The 20,673-nt window shown below is 34.7% G+C and overlaps 1 protein-coding gene across 8 annotated transcripts in view; it reads right to left on the reverse strand.

Annotated features, from left to right (window-relative positions):
- The window catches only part of KCNT2 (potassium sodium-activated channel subfamily T member 2), a 364,046-nt gene that overhangs the window by 192,476 nt on the left and 150,897 nt on the right, over positions 1 to 20,673 (reverse strand). For all 8 annotated transcript variants that reach the window (XR_008424552.1, XR_008424553.1, XM_019465585.2 and 5 more), the window contains exon 9: positions 521 to 701. Coding sequence is in view for 6 of the 8 variants with exons in the window: in XM_019465585.2 (XP_019321130.1) it covers positions 521 to 701 (181 nt within the window). In the remaining 2 variants the exon portion in view is untranslated. The remainder of the gene's footprint in view (positions 1 to 520; positions 702 to 20,673) is intronic.

Raw genomic sequence — 20,673 nt, forward strand, 5'->3', positions numbered from 1 at the left:
TCTACTCATCTTTAGTCTCCTTTTATACCTCTGTCCCTTTGCGACCACCTTATCCACTCCCAAAACGTTGCATAATATTTATGTATCATCTTCAGATTTTGTTTTAGTTGACCAATAAATGCGATCCATTTTTACTTACTACAATGTTCAGCTTTTATATTATTTCAAGAATCAAAAGAAATCAAACCTTCATAAGTTTATTTCCTTGGTCTATCATTCTATAATTACAACTAAATCCTATGATCTTATAATTAACAAGTTAAATACCCTCTATATAAAAGAAACATCTTCAAGAAGTGGAATGAGATGTGAGCTTTATCACTCGTGAATAGGGGTAAAAAATCAGTTTCTAATATAATGTGAGAAGGAATTTCCTGAGGCCATTTTAATTAATTGACTGGATACAATAATAACATGTGTTAATAGATTAATAAACCGCCCACATTTCATTCTAAGCATGGAAGATTTCATTTTATAAGGCTTTATACATTTCTATAAAACTTAACCTGGCTGTGTTTACCTGTATGGGTAGAACCACAAGAGCAACACAGATCATGGCAACAACAAAAAGCTTAGAGGACCAGGTTTCAGGCGTGACATCCCCAAAGCCCACAGTAGAAAATGTCACAATGCAGAAATAAAGGGAGTCAAAGAGATTCAGCTTCTTTCCTATCCGTTCGAGATGTTGGATTCCACAAATGCTAAGGAAACAAATGTGCATTAAAATTAAAACTTTTAAATTGGGCACATTATTTCTTATTATTCCTTTGAAAGCCAAAGCACATTACATAAAGCGCATTCAGTGAGTTGGAATCTTATATTGTACAATATATTTTTTCTCATGAAAACATAATTTTTAAGTTTTTACCTAATTAACCAAATATAATATTATTTTTATTAATAATCAAAAGTCGTAGCCAAAATATCACAGAGTATACCTGAGTAGAATGTAAAAGGAATAGACTGAATTTCATGGCTGACTTACACAGACATTTTGAATGCATGCCAGGGAACATAGAGACAGAAATTGCTAAATTTATTCCCTGTAAAAGAGTGATAGTCTTTTTTTTTTTTTACAGGAAGCTATCTTATTGTATAATATGTGTGTATAGTGTGTGTGTGTGTGTGTGTGTGTGTGTGTGTGTTTCATGTATACATGAAAGGTTTGAGGATTTAACAGGTGCCAACTCACTCTCAAGAGATCACCATCTGTACAAAGCTAAGTCAGAGAGTAGCATAGAAATTGTTACAAGATGTCCCCAAAGTAAAATGGTTAAAATAGCACTAAAAATAGCCCGACTACAGGCTAAAAAAATAATAATACTAAAAATAAAAATAAATAAATAAAAGGCATGGTGACACTATGAAATAAACATATATATTGTACATTTTTTTGAGATATAAATCATATCTCTCATAAATCATATCTGTAACATAAATCAGTGTATAATGGCATATGATTCAGCAAGGGGGAAAAAACAAGTATTGATGCATGTTACAATATGGATAAATCGCAAAAACATGCTGAGTGAAAGAAGACAGATGTACAAGACTACAGACTTTATGATACTGTTAATACAAAATGCCCAGAAAAGAGAAACAGAGCAGACCAGTGGCTGCCTGGGGCTGATGGTGGGAATAGAGTAATAGAAAATGTTCTACAACGGGAATGTGGTGATGATTGCAGAATTCTGTAAATGCATTTAAAATGCTTGGTATTTACACTTAAAATGAGTGCACTATAAGGCATGTAAATTATTCCTCTACAAATCTGTCCAAAACAATCTGTGTTTACTTTTGGACACTCATTCCAACCCCTATGCACAACGAGCAGACATAGTGTGATTTTGGCGACCATGAATAAATAAAACTCAATGTTTAAATTCAAGAAATTCCTTTTCTATCCTTTTAAGATAATTTTCTTATTTATTTAAGTTACATACAAAACATGTTTAATTATCTTAAATATTTTTTTGCTGTTTTATTTTTCTAAGGCAGAGAATACGCAGGTGGATAGTTAGGTAGTTGGGTAAACACACAAGTAGTTAAATCAAGGGACAGAAGAGAAATCCTAGAGTACTTGCTATCATTTTACTGCTGAGGCAGAAACTGTTCTTTCTTCTTTTCCTTTTTTTAAAAAAATATTTTCATTTATTTTTGAGAGAGGAGTGAGACTGAGCGGGGGAGGGGCAGAAAGAGAGGGAAACAGGATCCTAAGCGGGCTCTGCACTGACAGCAGAGAGCCCAATGCAGGATTTGAACTCACGAACCATAAGATCATGACCTGAGCCAAAGTCAGACGCTTAACCTACTGAGCCACCCAGGTGCCCCTTCTTTTTTTTGTTTTTTCTTTTTTTAACTCCAGGTTTTCAGAATGTAAAAATTGCCCTTGTTCTATGCTTAGGAATTTTCTGTGAGCTGCCTGCCAGGTTACATGAGTTCATTTGTATCAGGTTATTTGCTCAGCTGCCCCTATGCAGTCTAATAGTCAAGCTAATTATAATACTATTCAGATAAAATCTTAACATAACCGAAGAGAACAACTGTTTGATAACAAACATTTTTGTGGATTAGGTTTTTTATTTTATTTACAATAATATATATTTGAAAATGTAAACAATTTATACTTACCTTTTATACTACAGTAGAAAATAAAAGTGAAGATAAATTATACATCTTTAAAAATTCAAATGTGAAGGCTTACTATATTTTGCATAACTACACATGAAATGTCAATTCCTGCTTATAGATAAAAATGTCCATTTTGTAATTCAAACATTATCTTCCCCTAAACTACTAGAAAAGTCCCCTACTCTTACTTCCTGCTCTTCAGTTTGCTCTCATATTTAATATGACCTATTCATAAGGGCCATATTCACATTCTTAAACAAAGCTTACATACACATACTCCAATCTCAGGTTCAAAACAGCCATTGGATTCTTACTGTTTAACAACACTCTTTAATTCATGGTGTGATAGATTATTATGATAGATGCCAGTAAATCAAGTCTTCCTATGTTCATACCCCTTTGCAGTGCGGTATTGCTGTCCTTCCCACCAAAAGCGAAAACTAGTTCTCCACGTCCTTACATTTTAATGGCCTAATAACTTGTTTTGACCAACAGAATACTATAGAAGTGATGCTGTGTGGGTCACAGAGTATGGATCTTAGAAGATCCTGAAGCTCTTGTTCTCACCATCTTAGAAGACTGAGACTACAATTCTATGAAGCGGACTGGTACAATCTACTGAAGGCTTAGAGGTCATGTGGAAAAAACCAAAATGTCCCAGCTGACAGCCAGCACCAACTGCTAGACATGAGAGTAGGGCCACCTCGGATGCTCCAACTCCTGTCAGGCCATCACATGACTGAAGCCAAGAGTACTGAAGGTGAGATCAGGAGAAACACTGCCTAGTTACCAACCACAGAATTGCGAGAGACAACAAACTGTGCTGTTTTAAGGTGCTCCTCTTTAGCTGACTTGTTATTTGGTAATAGATATGTGATACATACAGAATTAACTAGACGCCAGCATCTGGATCTAATCTGTGTTTTCTCAAACTTATCTCCCTTTCACTTACTATTTACATGGTATACCTATCATAGTATATAATCCTTACCCTCTATTTCTACTTTTGCCTAATCCATTCCCTTCAACTGAGAGCCCTCTTCCTGCAACACCTACTACGATTCCTATTTTTTGAACCCTAGCTCAGAAATGAAGCTCCCTCATAGACTTTATTGAATCTCAATTTCAAGAAATTCCAGAAGTTCCTGCTGAATTCTGAGAGCGTATGAGTTCATGTCTTATACAAATACCAATTTTTAGAGTTGAATACTTATTATCCCAACTCAACTATTATTTACCCTACTGACACTATTTAAACTGTATATTTTTATTTCCTAGAGCACTGAGCACAAAGTGCTTGGTAGTCACTGATTAACTAACTGCTAAATGAACCAAAAAACACCTGGTTAAACCATACTCAGATAATATATGCAAACTCCAAAAAGTATTTCATTCATGCGTTTCAGTTTTTTATCACTGAATAACAAATTGCCCAAAACTCAGTGGCTTAAAACAGTAAAAATTTATCATTTCACATGATTCTGTGTTACATGGGAAGTTTCTCTGGTTTTCTTAGGCTCACTCACGTGGCTCATTGGACTAGAAGTCTGGCCAGAATGAAAGGTCCAAGATGGCCTCAATCCTGTGCCAAATGGCCAGTGTTCGTCGTTGTCTTTGTGCCTGGCTTGGTTTTTCTCCATGTGACCACTTATCCTCAAATAGACGAAACCATCTTCCTTACTGTCTCAGGGCAATAAGGGCAACTGAAAGTCCTCTTAAGAACCTAGCTTTATCTGCCCCATTCTGTTTGCCAAACCCAGTCACAAGATCAGCTCACATTGGAGGGGTGTGGAAATAGATGCTGCCCCCTCATGAGAGGAGCTACAGAACTTTGTAACCATGAACTTTTGTTTTTCAGTTCACCAAACTGTACAAGTGATAAAACTTATCACAACCTATATAAATCATAATAAATTTTATTGAATGCATCATGTTACAGTCTAAGATATTTAATTGCTTTGACATAACTGTAGTTAATCAATACTTGCAATCATTTTTTATAATCCTTGTGTAAAATGCCATTTTACTTGACCTAGAAAAATTATATGAACCTTTCACATATTTATCAATTTCACATTTAAGATTCAAGACTTGATATTCCTTAATACTCACTAAAGCAACATGAAAATGAAGACTCCCACACCAGCTGTTACATGTCTGATATTATTACATAAAAACAAAGATCAACTTTTTTAAGAACTATTAAGGTAAATATACTGAATTACTTTTAGAGTTTCTCTTTGATTTTGAATAGGCCCACCAACTGGTTTCATTTAGAGTTTCATTTACTGGGTCACTGCTTATGTCCATGGATAACAATGTCATTACATTTAAAAAAATGGTGATATTAATATATTATCTTCTAAGTCAATTATTATTTTTGTAATAAATAAATGAATTACTTTCTTCTTCCCATAAGAAAATAAGAGCATATTTAAATATCTAGCCCAAGAACACAGTAATCCTTTTCAGTTATAGATCTAATCTGTTCCCTCTCTATTCCTAACTCTCAATGCCCTTTTATCTTATTCAGGATAAAATCCAAAAGCCCCTGGCTCTTCTCAGATCTTATCTTCTAAAGACCATCCCTCACTCACTGCCCTCCAACCACACCAGCCTCACTGCTATTCCTGAAACATAAAGTAGCACCCATATCTTCTTTAAACATCCTCCTTTTATTTCTAATATTTCTAACATCCAAACTGAATCCAAAAACTCCTCTCTAAATTTGCTCTTAACAAATTCTTCAAATCCAGTGTTGGCAAACCCAGCTCTCTTGTTGATAGTGTCAAAATCCTAGAGTCATCCTTGACTTCTCTCTTTCTTTTACAAACCACATCCAAACCGTTATCAAACCCTACTGTTTCAAGCTTCAAAATATAACCAGAACCCACTATCACTACTCACCATGCTACTGCAATATTTCATGCCATCATCTTCTCTGCCCTGCACTACAGTGAACACACCCATCCTTCTCCTAGAAACCTATCACCATCGTGTCAGAGTTATCCTATGAAAACATAGGTCAGATCATGCTATTCCCCTACTGAAAACCCTAAGAGGGCTCCCAATTTCATTTGACTAAAAGCTAATGTTCTTAGATTTGTTTATAACACACTAACCAATCTGACCCTTCCCTATGCCTTTCAGACTTATTTTCTACTCTTATCCCTGTGTTTCACTCTACCCAGCTACACTGGCATTCTTGCTCTCTGATCAACATAAGAGGCATGTTCCTTGTCATGGACCACTCTCTCTGTCTAGAACCCTATTGCGCCAGATTTTGTCATCACTAATTACTAATTCCTCACATCTTCCAAGTCTTTACTTCTATACTGACCATCATATATACTCTTAATCTTTCTTATCCTGCTCAAATAAAAAAAAAAAAAAAAGAAAAAGTGGGGAGAGGAGCCAAGATGGCAGAACAACATGGAAGTTTTTTGTGTGTCTCACATCCATTAAATACAGGCAGACCAACATTAAACCATCCTGCACACCTAGAAAACTGATCTGAGGATTAACACAACAATCTGCACAGCCTGAACCACAGAATTCAGCAGGAATTCACCCCCAAAAGAAACAGCAGGAAGAAACGATAGCCAGGGATGTAACCAACACAGATATAAGCAACATGTCTGAACCAGAATTTAGAATCACAATAATAAGAATACTAGCTGGAGTCAAAAATAGATTAGAGTCCCTTTCTGTGGAGATAAAAGAAGTAAAAGCTAGTCAGGATGAAGTAAAAAATGATATAACTGAGCTGCAATCTTGAATGGATACCGCCACGGCAAGGATGGACAAGGGAGAACATAGAATCAGTGATATAGAGGACAAACTTATGGAGAATGATGAAGCAGAAAACAAGAGGGAGATTAAGTCAAAAGCACATGATTTCAGAATTAGAGAAATCAGTGACTCATTAAAAAGGGACAACATCGGAATCATAGGGGTCCCAGAAGGGTAAGAGAGAAATAGGGGTAGAAGGGTTATGTGAGCAAATCATAGTGGAAAACTTTCCTAACCTGGGGAGAGACACAGACATCAAAATCCAGGAAGCCCAGAGGAGTCCCATTACATTCAACAAAAACCGACCAACAACAAGGCGTATCAGAGTCAAATTCACAAAATACTCAGGCAAGGAGAGAATCATGAAAGCAGCAAGGGAAAAAAAGTCCTTAACCTACAAGGGAAGACAGATCAGGTTTGCAGCAGACCTATCCACAGAAACTTGGCAGGCCAGAAAAGAGTGGCAGAATATATTCAATGTGCTGAATCAGAAAAATAGGCAGCCAAGAAATCTTTATCCAGCAAGGGTGTCATTCAAAATAGAAGGAGAGATAAAAAGTTTCCCAGACAAACAAAAATTAAAGGAATTTGTGACTACTAAACCAGCCCTGCAAGAAATTTTAAGGTGGACTCTCTGAGGGGAGAAAAGATGACAAATAAATAAATAAATACATACATACATACATACATAAATAACAAAAGCGACAAAAATTAGAAAGGACCAGAGAACACCACCAGAAACTCCAACTCTTCAAGCAACATAATGGTAATAAATTCCTATCTTTCAGTACTCACTCTAAACGTCAATGGACTCAATGCTCCAATCAAAAGTCAGAAACGGTAACAGAATGGATAAGAAAACAAGATCCATCTACATGCTGTTTACAAGAGACCCACTTTAGACCTAAAGACACCTTCAGGTTGAAAATAAGGGGATGGAGAACCATCTATCATGCTAATGGTCAACAAAAGAAAGCCGGAATAGCCATACTTATATCAGACAATCTAGACTTTAAAATAAAGACTGTAACAAGAGGTGAAGAAGGGGCATTATATCATAATTAAGGGGTCTATCCACCAAGAAGACCTAACAACATTTATGCACCGAACATGATAGCACCCAAATATATAAATCAATTCATCACAAACATAAAGAAACTCAATAATAATACCATAATAGTAGGAGCCTTCAACACCCCACTCATAGCAATGGACAAATCATGTAATAAAAAAATCAAAAAGGAAACAATGGGTTTGAATGACACACTGAACAAGATAGACTTAACAGATATCTTCAGAAAATTTCATCTTAAAGCAGCTGAATATACATTCTTGCCTAGTGCACGTGGAACGTTTTCCAGGACAGACCACATACTGGGACACAAATCATGCCTCAGCAAGTACAAAAAGATCGAGATCATACCATGCATATTTTCAGACCACAACACTATGAAACTCGAAATCACCACAAGAAAAAATTTGGAAAGGTAACAAATACTTGAAGACTAAAGAACATCCTACTAAAGAATGAATGGGCCAAACAAGAAGTTAAAGAAGAAATTAAAAAGTATATGGAAGCCAATGAAAATGATAACACCACAACCAAAAACCTCTGGAACGCGGCAAAGCTGGTCATAAAAGCAAAGTATATAACAATCCAGACCTTCCTAAAGAAGGAAGAAAGATCTCAGATATACAACCTAACCTTATGCCTTAAACAGCTGGAAAAAGAACAGCAAATAAAACCGAAAACCAGCAGAAGACAGGAAATGATAAAGATTAGAGCAGAAGTTAATGCTATCAAAACCAAAAAAACAGTAGAACAGATCAATGAAAACAGAAGCTGGTTCTTTGAAAGAATTCACAAAATTGATAAACCACTAGCCATTTTGATCAAGAAAAAAAAGGAAAGGAACCAAATAAATAAAATCAAGAATGAAAGAGGAGAGATCATAACCAACACAGCAGAAATAAAAACAATAATAAGAGAATATTATGAGCAATTATATGCCAATAAAATGGGCAATCTGGAAGAAATAGACAAATTCCTAGAAACATATACACTACCAAAACGGAAACAGGAAGAAACAGAAAATTTGAACAGACCCATAACCAGTAAGGAAATCGAATTAGTAATCAAAAATCTGCCAAAAACCAAGAGTCCAGGGCCAGACAGCTTTCCAGGGGTATTCTACAAAACATTTAAGGAAGAGTTAACACCTATTCTCATGAAGCTGTTCCAAAAAATAGAAATGGAAGGAAAACTTCCAAACTCTTTCTATGAAGCCAGGATTACCTTGATTCCAAAACCAGACAGAGACCCCACTAAAAAGGAGAAGCTATAGTACAATTTCCCTGATGAACATGAATGCAAAAATTCTCAACAAGATATTAGCCAACCAGTTCCAACAATATATTTAAAAAATTATTCCCCATGACCAAGTGGGATTTATACCTGGGATGCAGAGCTGGTTCAATATCCATAAGACAATTAACATGATTCATCACATCAATAAAAGAAAGGACAAGAATCATATGATCCACTCAATAGATGCGGAGAAAACATTTGACAAAATACAGCATCCTTTCTTCTTAAAAACCCTCCAGAAAGTAGGGATAGAAGGAGCATACCTCGAGATCATAAAAGCCATATATGAATGACCCAACGTTAATATCATCCTCAATGAGGAAAAACTGACAGCTTTCCCCCTTAGGTCAGGAACAAGACAGGGATGTCCACTCTCGCCACTGTTATTCCACATGGTATTGGAAGTCTCATCCTCTGCAATCAGACAACACAAAGAAAGAAAAGGCATCCAAATCGCCCAGGAAGAGGTCAAACTTTCACTCTTTGCAGATGACATGATACTCTACATGGAAAACCCAAAGGATTCCACCAAAAAACTGCTAGAATTGATTCATTAATTCAGCAAAGTGGCAGGATATAAAATCAATACACAGAAATCGGTTGCATTCCTATACACCAACAAAGAAGCAACAGAAAGAGAAATCAAGGAATCCATCCCATTTACAATTGCACCAAAAACCATAAAATACCTAGGAATAAATCTAACCACAGAGGTGAAAAATCAATACACTGAAAACTATAGAAATCTTATGAAAGAAATTGAAGAAGACACACAAAAAAAGGAAAAATATTCCATGCTCCTGGATAGGAAGAACAAATATTGTTAAAATGTCGATACTGCCCAAAGCAATCTACATAATCAATGCAATCCCTATCAAAATAACACCAGCATTCTTCACAGAGCTAGAACAAATAATCCTAAAATTTGTATGGAACCAGAAAAGACCCCAAATAGCCAAAGCAATCTTGAAAAAGAAAACCAAAGCAGGACGCATCACAATCCCAGACTTCAAGCTATACTACAAAGCTGAAATCATCAAGACAGTATGGTACTGGCACAAGAACAGACACTCAGATCAATGGAACAGAATAGAGAAATCAGAAATGGACCCACAACCGTATGGCCAACTATTCTTTGACAAAGCAGAAAAGAATAACCAATGGAATAAACACAGTCTCTTCAGCAAGTGGTGCTGGGAAAACTGGACAGACACATGCAGAACGATGAACCTGGACCACTTTTTTACACCATACACAAAAAGAAACTCAAAATGGATGAAAGACCTCAATGTAAGACAGGAAGCCATCAAAATCCTTGAGGAGAAAGCAAGCAAAAACCTCTTTGATCTTGGCCGCAGCAACTCCTTACTCAACATGTCTCCAGAGGCAAGGGAAACAAAAGCAAAAATGAACTACTGGGACCTCATCAAAATAAAAACCTTCCGCACAGGAAGAAAACAATCAGCAAAACTAAAAGGCAACCGACAGAACGGGAGAAGATATTTGCAAACGACATATCAGATAAAGGATTAGTATCCAAAATCTATAAAGAACTTATCAAACTCAACACCCAAAAAACAAATAATCCAGTGAAGAAATGAGCAAAAGACATGAATAGACACTTCTCCAAAGAAGTCATCCAGATGGCCAACTGACACAGGAAAAAATGCCCAACATTGCTCATCATCTGGGAAATACAAATCAAAACTACAATGAGACACCACCTTACACCTGTCAGATGGCTAACATTAACAACTCAGGCAACAACAGATGTTGGTGAGGATGTGGACAAAGAGGATGTCTTTTGCTTTGTTGGCGGGAATGGAAGCTGGTGCAGCTACTCCGGAAAACAGTACAGAGGTTCTTCAAAAAACTAAAAATAGAACTATCCTATGACCCAGCAATTCCACTACTAGGCATTTATCCACAGGATACAGGTGTGCTGTTTTGAAGGGACACATGCACCCCCATATTTATAGCAGGACTATCAACAATAGCCAAAGTATGAAAAAGCCCAAATGTCCACTGATGGAGAACGGATAAAGAAGATGTGGTATATATATATTAACATATATATAATTATATATATATATATATATTAATATATATATAAATTTATATATATATATATATATATATATATATATATATATATATATATATATATATAATGGAGTATTACTCAGCAACCAAAAAGAATGAAATCTTGCCATTTGCAACTATGTAATGGAACTGGAGGGTATTATTCTAAGTGAAATTAGTCAGAGAAAGACAAATATCATATGACTCCACTTATATGAGGACTTCAAGAGACAAAACAGATGAACATAAGGGAAGGGAAACAAAAATGATATGAAAACAGGGAGGAGGACAAAACAGAAGAGACTCATAAATATGGAGAACAAACAGAGGGTTACTGGAAGGGGTGTGGGAGGGGGGATAGGCTAAATGAGGAAGGGGCATTAAGGAATGTACTCTGGAAATTATTGTTGCACTATACGCTAATTTGGACGTAAATTTAAAAAATAATAAAATTTAAAAAAACTCAAAAAAAAAAAAAAGAAAAAGTTTTAATCATTTGTTGGGTTTGGTGTCCACTGTCTATAATCCTCTATATGATTGGAGGCCAAGTGCTTTTGTCTATAATCCTCTATATGATTGGAGGCCAAGTGCTTTCTTTATCCATGTTGTCTGAGCACCTAAAATATTGCTAAGCACATAATAACGTTCATGGACCTCTACTGCCATATTTAAATCACCAAGCCTTTTAACCTCTTCAGATATAAACTAAATACAATTTATTAATTTTTAAAACGCATCCAAAATCTTTATATGGCCACTGACTTAACTGTGGAATCTAATGTAAGTGGCAAGACGTAATACTTCTTTGTCAAGGGAGGCAAATGCAATATTCCATAAATCTATGGACTTTCCCACCACCTTTTAATCAATATCACTTGAAATATTCAAGTTCTATAAACAAGAGAATTGGGTTTTACTCTCCCTAGTAATTAGTATTCGTAACTCCAGCATTTGTTTCAGTTAGTAGTACTACTTAAATAATATGATAAATGAAGAATTGGAAATTTGAAATTTGGAAATTGACTTGTATTTATAAAACTTATATTTATTCTCATTACATTCTTTTTTTTTTTTTTAATTTTTTTTTCAACGTTTTTTATTTATTTTTGGGACAGAGAGAGACAGAGCATGAAGGGGGGAGGGGCAGAGAGAGAGGGAGACACAGAATCGGAAACAGGCTCCAGGCTCCGAGCCATCAGCCCAGAGCCTGACGCGGGGCTCGAACTCACAGACCACGAGATCGTGACCTGGCTGAAGTCGGACGCTTAACCGACTGCGCCACCCAGGCGCCCCTATTCTCATTACATTCTAAACTCTCTATGTCACTAACATGTTTAAAACTATCTGAGTTATTGAATTATTTGCTACATTTAACTATTTCCTAATCAAAGACTTTACCCAAAATCACACTCTTGCCACTGTTCATGAATATTACATACTTTAATACTAAACTCAACCATGTTAGTTATAGAACTTTTCATAATATGGAAAGTGTCTAGCTTATGATTTGTGAAAGAAACTACTCTCGATATTAGAGAGAAATCAGCCTAAAATAACTATACATTCTGGACTCCAATGTCACTGTCACGTTAACTTTTGAAACTACTTCCTTTTTGCTCTCTTGTATTTATTTAGAAGAATCATGTTACTTGAAGGGTAGAAACAGTTTAAAGGGAATTTTGCAGAAATTTGCACAAGCTTAACAAATTCTAAAGAAAGAACATTCACATTATTTAAGCAAAAAGGAAAAAAAAAGAAAAAAGGCTCTCAAACCTCCTCACCGAATCATAAAAATTAGATTTAAAAAGTATTTTGAAAATTATCGTTCCGCATTATAATTTTATAAAAGAAAAAAACTAAGATGTGGAGTCGTTTAATACGAGGCAGAAACTGGACTATTCTCATCATATTATTTGGCTATAGCATCATTTCCTGATACCAGTTATGGAGTATCTATATGGAACATGTGGAGAATGTTAAGAGTATCTGCCAACTTATTATAATCTATTTTGGTTATAGTAGCACATCTAGGAATATTTTGAAGTTAAGAAATATAAAAATGTATATTAGTGTTCTATGTCAATCACTCAACTAAAAAATAATTTTAGATCATTCATTTAAGCTATCTTTCCAAACAGTAATTCAGCTCCTTTTATGAAGGAATGAAAGACGTATATCTTCAGTGTCAACTGTACTTCAATTAAAGAAAAAAAGTGTATCTTCAGGATAGATAGATACACAGATAGTTTATTGTTAGTTTATCATATAATTCTTAAGGCTAATACAGCATTGACATACTTTTGATTTGCATTATTCATAAACATTAATATTTTATTTATATATTAGCTATTTTTCCAAGAACTATGAATGCTACAACATGCTAGCTAAGGATCTGAAACCATTTAGTGATTATAACCATTTTAATATAGATTGTTATCTTACTTCATTTATATATGTCTTTGGAGCTCTTATTAAACAAAAACTGCCTCTTCTCCCTGATCATAGTTGATGAATTTCAGTTAATTATTATTTTGTGCCTGTACCCAGAAGTGATTTTAATGATGGGTGCAGATTTTCTGATAAACTAAATCTAAGAATGTGCTCAAATAGTCCACACTGGTAATAAAAATATCCTATTTTGCCTTATCATAAGAGATACATCTTTTCAGTCAGTCAAAGACTCGTTAAACTATTTAAATTATATCTTGAATTGAAAGTGGTGGAAGAATTTAATAATGCAGAATTTAAAACTAAATAAGCATAGCTGATAGATGTAAATAAACACTCCTGCCTTTAAATTTTATAGTAATCAAATTTAAAATTGTTTTGTGACTGGGCCGTAACATTAAAACCAAAAAGTCTTGCTTAGAATTTTAGTGGATATCTAATTGTAACACAAATTTTGCTTATTATCCTGTATTGTCTGCCTGAACATTTGAAATTAAATATTTTATTCCAATTTCAGATGGAAAAAATAAAACAATGTCACACCATGTTCAATTTATCTTTGTTTAGTTAATCCACATAAAAATTACTCATATTCATTTATACTCATTGATTTTGAAATGGAAAAATGCAAATTAATATGATTTTCTTAAAATTTCTATGTTCTTAAAAATAACTGTAAATTTTAAATAAGAAACAAACTGGCTTATATAAAACCAATAGGTGCTATAAAACTTAAATGTTTCATAACAGAAAAAGGGTAACCTTACTCATAAAGGTAAGTCATGTGTATTCATACAAATACATTTATGGATGGTTTACTAAAATAAAGCATTGTACTCTATAATAGAGATGTAGATATGAATACAACACCGCCATCTACATAAAAGAGCTTCTAAATCTAAAGTGAATGATTTTAACCCCAACTTTATAATATTGCTAATAATCATACCATAAATTAATAATCAAACATTTAACTTATAACTCGATTAATGCTAACTTAGGTAAATTAATCTTTTTAAACCTTATCCTCAACTGGAAAGTAAATGTAATAATATTAACTTCTTCATTTGGTTCTTAAGGGAATAAAATGAACTAATAATGCTCACTGAAATGCCTGACACATAATAATGCTCAATGAATTCAGTATTTATTTATTTATTTATTTATTTATTTAGTAACGTATTTATTTAAATTCCAGCCCAGCATAAAAGAACTAAAGCACAAAAATGAGTCAAATATAAGAATCAACTATCTACACAAAATAGATATAAAGCCTTTGTTTTTCACTTGACAAAAAAATAAATGTACTATTAGAGCAATATAGTCAGTGCATGGCGTGCCTGGGTGGCTCAGTTGGTTAAGCATCAGACTCTTGATTTTGGCTCAGGTCATGATCTCACAGTTCATGAGATCAAGCCCTACGTGGGGCTCTGCACTGATAGCATGGAGCCTGCTTGGGAGTCTCTCTCTCCTTTGCTCCCTGCCTCTCTGCCACTTCCTGCAGTCTGTCTCTGTCTGCCTCTCTCTCTCTCTTTCTCTCTCTCTCTCTCTCTCTCTCTCTCTCTCTCTCTCGCCCCCTCCCAAAATCAATAAACATTAAAAATAAACACAGTATATGCATAGACTATGGGGAAAGAGACTGGGGTTGAGAAAGTAGCATGTCTGTTCCTCTTTACTATGGAGTTAGTAACAGAGTTATTAGCAGCAAACAATCATCCATGAATTAATGAGAGTAGCTGTAATCTTGTCCAATCTTTTCTCAAACCTGCAACTCTCAACTTTCCAAAAAGAAAAGTTAGGCAATTTGCAAAATAAACTCATAATATTTAACTATTTACAAAGACCAGAGTCATGCTGATATTAGCTGACCTTTGGAGGGTTCACTATCATCATTTACGGAAACTGACAACCAATTCTTGGTAATGCAGTCAAGATAAAAAAAAGATTAAGCACTATTTCTCGGCCAAAATGTCAATAACAGGCTAGTGACATGTTTTAAAAAGGACAAGTTATCTCTGAGATTGCCTGAATGAAAGAATTTTCATACAATTATGTAAGCCTGCGTATATATATATATATATATATATATATATGTGTGTGTGTGTGTGTGTGTGTGTGTGTATAAAATATGTATTTATTTATATAGTTAACTCACTGACCTGGGTAACTACTAAGTATATCATCATATGGGAATATTCATGATTTGAATGTTAAAATGTTAGTATTTAGGGGGGAAAATACGAACAAAATTTGCTCTTCTTATATTATTTTTACACATACATTCATATTCACCATTCTTTTTTGTTTATTTATTTTTGAGAGAGAATGTGCGCATGTGTGAGCAAGCAAGCAGGGGAGGGGTAGAAAAAGCAAGGAAGACACAGAATAAAAAGCAGGCTCCAGGCTCTGAGCTGTGAGCACAAAGCCCCATGCAGGGTTCAAACTCACGAATCTTGAGATCATGACCCGAGCCGACGTCAGGCGCTTAACTGACTGAGCCACCCAGGCATCCCCATATTCGCTGTTATTTAAATAGATATTTAATTATATATAACTTATAGGTTTTCTATTTTACGAAGATTAAATACACCTATTTTTGAAACTATGCATTTTGTAAAGTAGAGAATTTTTGCCATGCATGTGTTTATGTTTTTGCATAATTGTGGTTGATATTCACAATAGCTTAAACTGGACTTTCAAAACTTTCACAGAGCCATTTCTACCTTAATGTAATATAGTTTTATGAATACCCATTTGTGATGATATCTGTTTTAAAAATCACTTTTGGGGCACCTAGGTGGCTCAGTTGGTTGAGCACCTGACTCTTGGTTTTGGCTCAGGTTATATCATCTCTCAGTTCGTGACTTGGAGCCCCAAGTCCGGCTCTGTGCTGACAATGTGCAGCCTGATTGGGATTCTCTCTCTCTCTCCCTCTCTTTCTCTCTCTGACCCACCACTGCTTGCTCACTTTCTCGAAAAGAATAAAAAATAAAATAAAAATGACTGTTACAGAATAAAAATCCTTAAGGAATTTTATGGCATGGTACCTTGGCAAGATTTTCTGAATCAAAGTGGCTAAGCACTTAAACTATGCAGACTAGAGGACAAAATACATCCTTAAATACCTGCTCAGAACTTGATTACCACAAACACTCTAAATATACAGAAAAACAGAAAAATACCCTTGGGAATTACATGTCATCTAAAACTTTCACAATCAATAAGGATAAGAGATTGAGTACATGACTCAAACCATATGAAACAAATACAGTTTTTGAGAGGTATAATGTTTTATTTGATTTTCAACCAATGTTTGTAGATTTTCCAGTATGATCTATAGATATCAGAAGATAAAGGCAATGGATAAAAAGTTATAAGGTAAAAAATATTAGGGAAAACTTTGCAGGTGGAGAAAGGAGAAAATTATTTAATTTTTTAAGAGGTTGAATTTATTAAAATACGTACTTTCTATTACTAGACAAATGATAGAGGATATATATGATGTTATTAATATTATTCTACTCCTATATATCATTAAGGTAATTAATATTTAGTAAGTGCCCTTTTGCTTGTTTGATATTTTATTTTGTTTTGATTTAGTTTCTAATGTAAACTTCTGTTTTTAGTTTGTCAATTTACTACTATAGGAATTTTATATCTATCTCTTGAAAGTGACCTTGGTATATATTTCTGTATCTCAACATATGTTCCTTGAAAAGCCAATCTAGCACTGTATCTAGTAAGCCACTCAGCTAATTGGTCTGTGTTGCATGGCTATATAGCCCGGATTATAAACCCTCTGTAGCCATCTGTGTGAAGAACAATGTATCATTAAACCCGTATTTATCAGAAAAAAAAAAAAAAAATTGGCAACTCTAGGTTAAACATATTTATTTATTTCGTAAAGGACTTTCCAGATCATTTTAATGAGTTAATGTTTATTGTGGATCTCCAAGAGTAGAATAATTTTCATAAGATTAATGAAACACACCTGCCAAAATTCTTAGTTTTGACTGAGTATCTCAAAGGATTAGGGTCTTATTAACTCAACTAGGAGAACATTAGCTCACAGTTTGTGCTTTGTCTCAGTATTTTAGAATCAGTTTAGCTTAATAATTAAATGATTTGGGTAATTTTTTACCTTTGTCCATGCCCTGAATTATATCGCCCTGGATTAACTGTTCCTTGAAGGAATTTAACAATGAAACTGTCAGGCCCTGAGGTTTTTTCTTTTTTCTTTTCTTTCTTTTTTTTGGTTTTTTGTTTACTTTTTCTTAATGGAAATCAAAACATATAATTTTCAAAGTGCTCCATCTCTATCTTAATCACAATTTAAGACTGCTAACAAATCTGTAAACATGCAGTTTCAAATGACCTACCATTCCTTCCTTAGATCCACAAGAATAAATAAGCCTCAATCATCATTCCTTGGTCTTTGCTGACTTCCTACAAATCTAAACTTTGAACATACCTGACAAAGTTTAGAAATACAGGACAACAGCGGTCATACTGAGTACTGGATAAGCAGAGAAGCTTCCTCTCTCTGCTGACAAAGAAGCTAAGAGAATAGGACAGATTTTTTCATAAATGCTGTGATTATTTGAAATGTGCATCACCAAATTGAGCATGCCATATGGAAAGGAGGACTCCAAATTGTATTTCATTAAAAAGAATTTAAAATTCTTTTTTCTTAACTAAAATACTGTTAAATCTCATTAAGAATAATTTTAAAGAAACTATTCAAACACTTATGTAAAAAAGCCATAACCACATTAATACACACACAAAAAGGATTATGCCCCATTTTGCACTAAATGCATAGAGCCAGAATATATACCACATCAAGCATTAAGGTTATAAATACTCTTGGTAATAAAAAAGCTAATACAATGTATTAATTTTGAAATTTTCACTTTAACTAAATATTCTTCCATTAGGAAAAAGCTAACATGTTAACTTACATATTTTAAAATATTTTTTTCTGACTCACCTAGTAAAAGAAAGATCACCAGGATATGAGACAGAAATTATCTAAGGCTACACCAACCATAACAGAGGGGTAGGTCTTCTTTCTTATATTAAATGCTTCAATTAAAGGGATTCCACATTGTCCATTACTATTCTGATTCAATATATTTCTTTTAACAAAATTACATTAAATTCATTTCCTCTCCTTTCATCATTAGTGATTTAAGCAAAATAAAAGCATCTGGGGAACAGTCTTCGTAAATTACTCATAGACGCATCAGCCTATGGGCCATTACTACGATAATGCATCAGATGGAAGTAGGGTCTTTTTGTTCATGGTAGGAAGGATGCAACTATAATCATGTAGTGTTTTGTTCTGTGTTCCTCAGGTTATATGCTGCACTGAGCATATATTCATATTCATCTATAATCATTTAGTAAGAAATGTGTACTGGGTCTCAATACAAAATGTATTTTCTAGTGTGAATTGTGAAGGAAGTAGACAAAGAAATAAGGCAGTGGGATATGAGAGATGAGTAAAACAGATTAGCGAGGTGAAAATGAGACAAAATTTAGTCAAGAATCAGGTAAAATCATGATCATGTTCTTGTAACTCTCATTTTAGGAGCCTCTAATGTTAAGAAATGAAACCATTAAGGGAAAAAAAAACAATAAAAACCTGTAACATCAGCAGAATGCTATTATATTTTCATATTTTTAAAACAGAATTGATAAGACAGTAAATAAAGACAAGGTGGTACTTAATCATCTCACATTCCTGTTAATAGATAAAAATGTTTTATTTACCACTTCTTGCTTCCTGGAAAACTCAGGATTTTTCTCTCCTGAATCTCTTTTTTTTTTTTTAATTTTTTTTTTTTTACGTTTATTTTTGAGACAGAGAGAGACAGAGCATGAACGGGGGAGGGGCAGACAGAGAGGGAGACACAGAATCGGAAGCAGGCTCCAGGCTCCGAGCCATCAGCCCAGAGCCCGACGCGGGGCTCAAACTCACGGTCTGTGAGATCATGACCTGAGCTGAAGTCAGACGCTCAACCAACTGAGCCACCCAGGCGCCCCCTCTCCTGAATCTCCAATAAAGTGCTTATCATTTTATTTTTGCTCTATTGTAGATCATATACATTTGAAAAAGTTTCACATGAATTTATTCGCCTATTTATTAAGTGTTACTACATGGTAGGCAAAGAATTAGGTACTAGGGGAGACAGTGGTATGGAAAAGCTGGCATGACTGGTCCCTTGTGGAAATTAGAGTCCAGTGAAAGAGACAGAAAATGATGACTAACCTAAATAAACATAAATTTAACAGGAGAGCCCTTTTGCCCCTGCCTTGCTATGCTCTCCTGTAATCCTGAATTTGACCTAATCAGGTGGACTGGACATAAATGACAAAGTGATGTTTACATTAACATTAAAAAAAAAGATAAGACATATTCTACTCTGCAAAGAAAAATAAGGTAGAATATTATAAGGATAAAGAAGGTTAGTGTGATGGGAATAGTAAGGGAAAAAAAGTAGGACTCCTGAGCAGAGGAAAAATCAAGGATGTGAGATGAAAATGAAAAGGTGAGGAGAATCCTGATTGTACTGGAAATTTAGGACATATTAAGTAAGAAGTTTTGTGTTCATCCCAAGACACATGGAAAACTTTTAACAAGCATTAGCAAGCGGTCACACAATTATATTTACATTTCACAAAGGAAACTCTGGTTGCCATGCGGTGAATGGTTTGGAATGGAACCAGAGTGGACATAGGTAAACCAGTTATAACAGCACTTGTTGTAAAGAGGTTCCGATAGTTTAGATGAGTAAGGTGATGACTGAGAGGAATAGAAATGGATAGACTTGCAGGATACTAAGGAGATAAAATCCGTGGGATCTGTTGATTGTTGTTGTGTCACAGAATAGGAGGAATTAAGAATGATTCCATTCTTTGGAATTGCCCCCAAAGAATGGACAGTAGTTGCTATTTCAGAGATGTGGACAATTTGGAAAAGAAATAGCATAAATTTGCCTTTGGACATACTTACATTGAGGAGTCTAAGAGGGTATGTCAAAGAAACAGCTGAATATAAAAGTTGTAACTAGAACCATAAAAACTGACCTAAGGCAATTTGTTGGCTCACAATTAGCAGGTTCTTTGAGGTGCTCATTTGTAACCTCCAACGTAAAGAGGGAAAGTGGAGGCATCAGACCCTACTCCCCAACAACCTTGTGACCAAACATTAAACAGAGAGAGCAAGTCATAAAGCAAATTCTGCCACCTAAAACAATCATTCCTGTTCTGTAAGATCAAAGAGGTTCCTGTTCTTTCTGTGCATAACAACAAATACACTGAAAGAAAGGTTCATACCAACAAAAAAT

Source organism: Panthera pardus, unplaced genomic scaffold (genome assembly GCF_024362965.1).
Source record: "Panthera pardus isolate Hobbes unplaced genomic scaffold, ASM2436296v1 HiC_scaffold_21, whole genome shotgun sequence".
In the NCBI taxonomy this organism is placed as follows: Eukaryota; Metazoa; Chordata; class Mammalia; order Carnivora; family Felidae; genus Panthera; species Panthera pardus.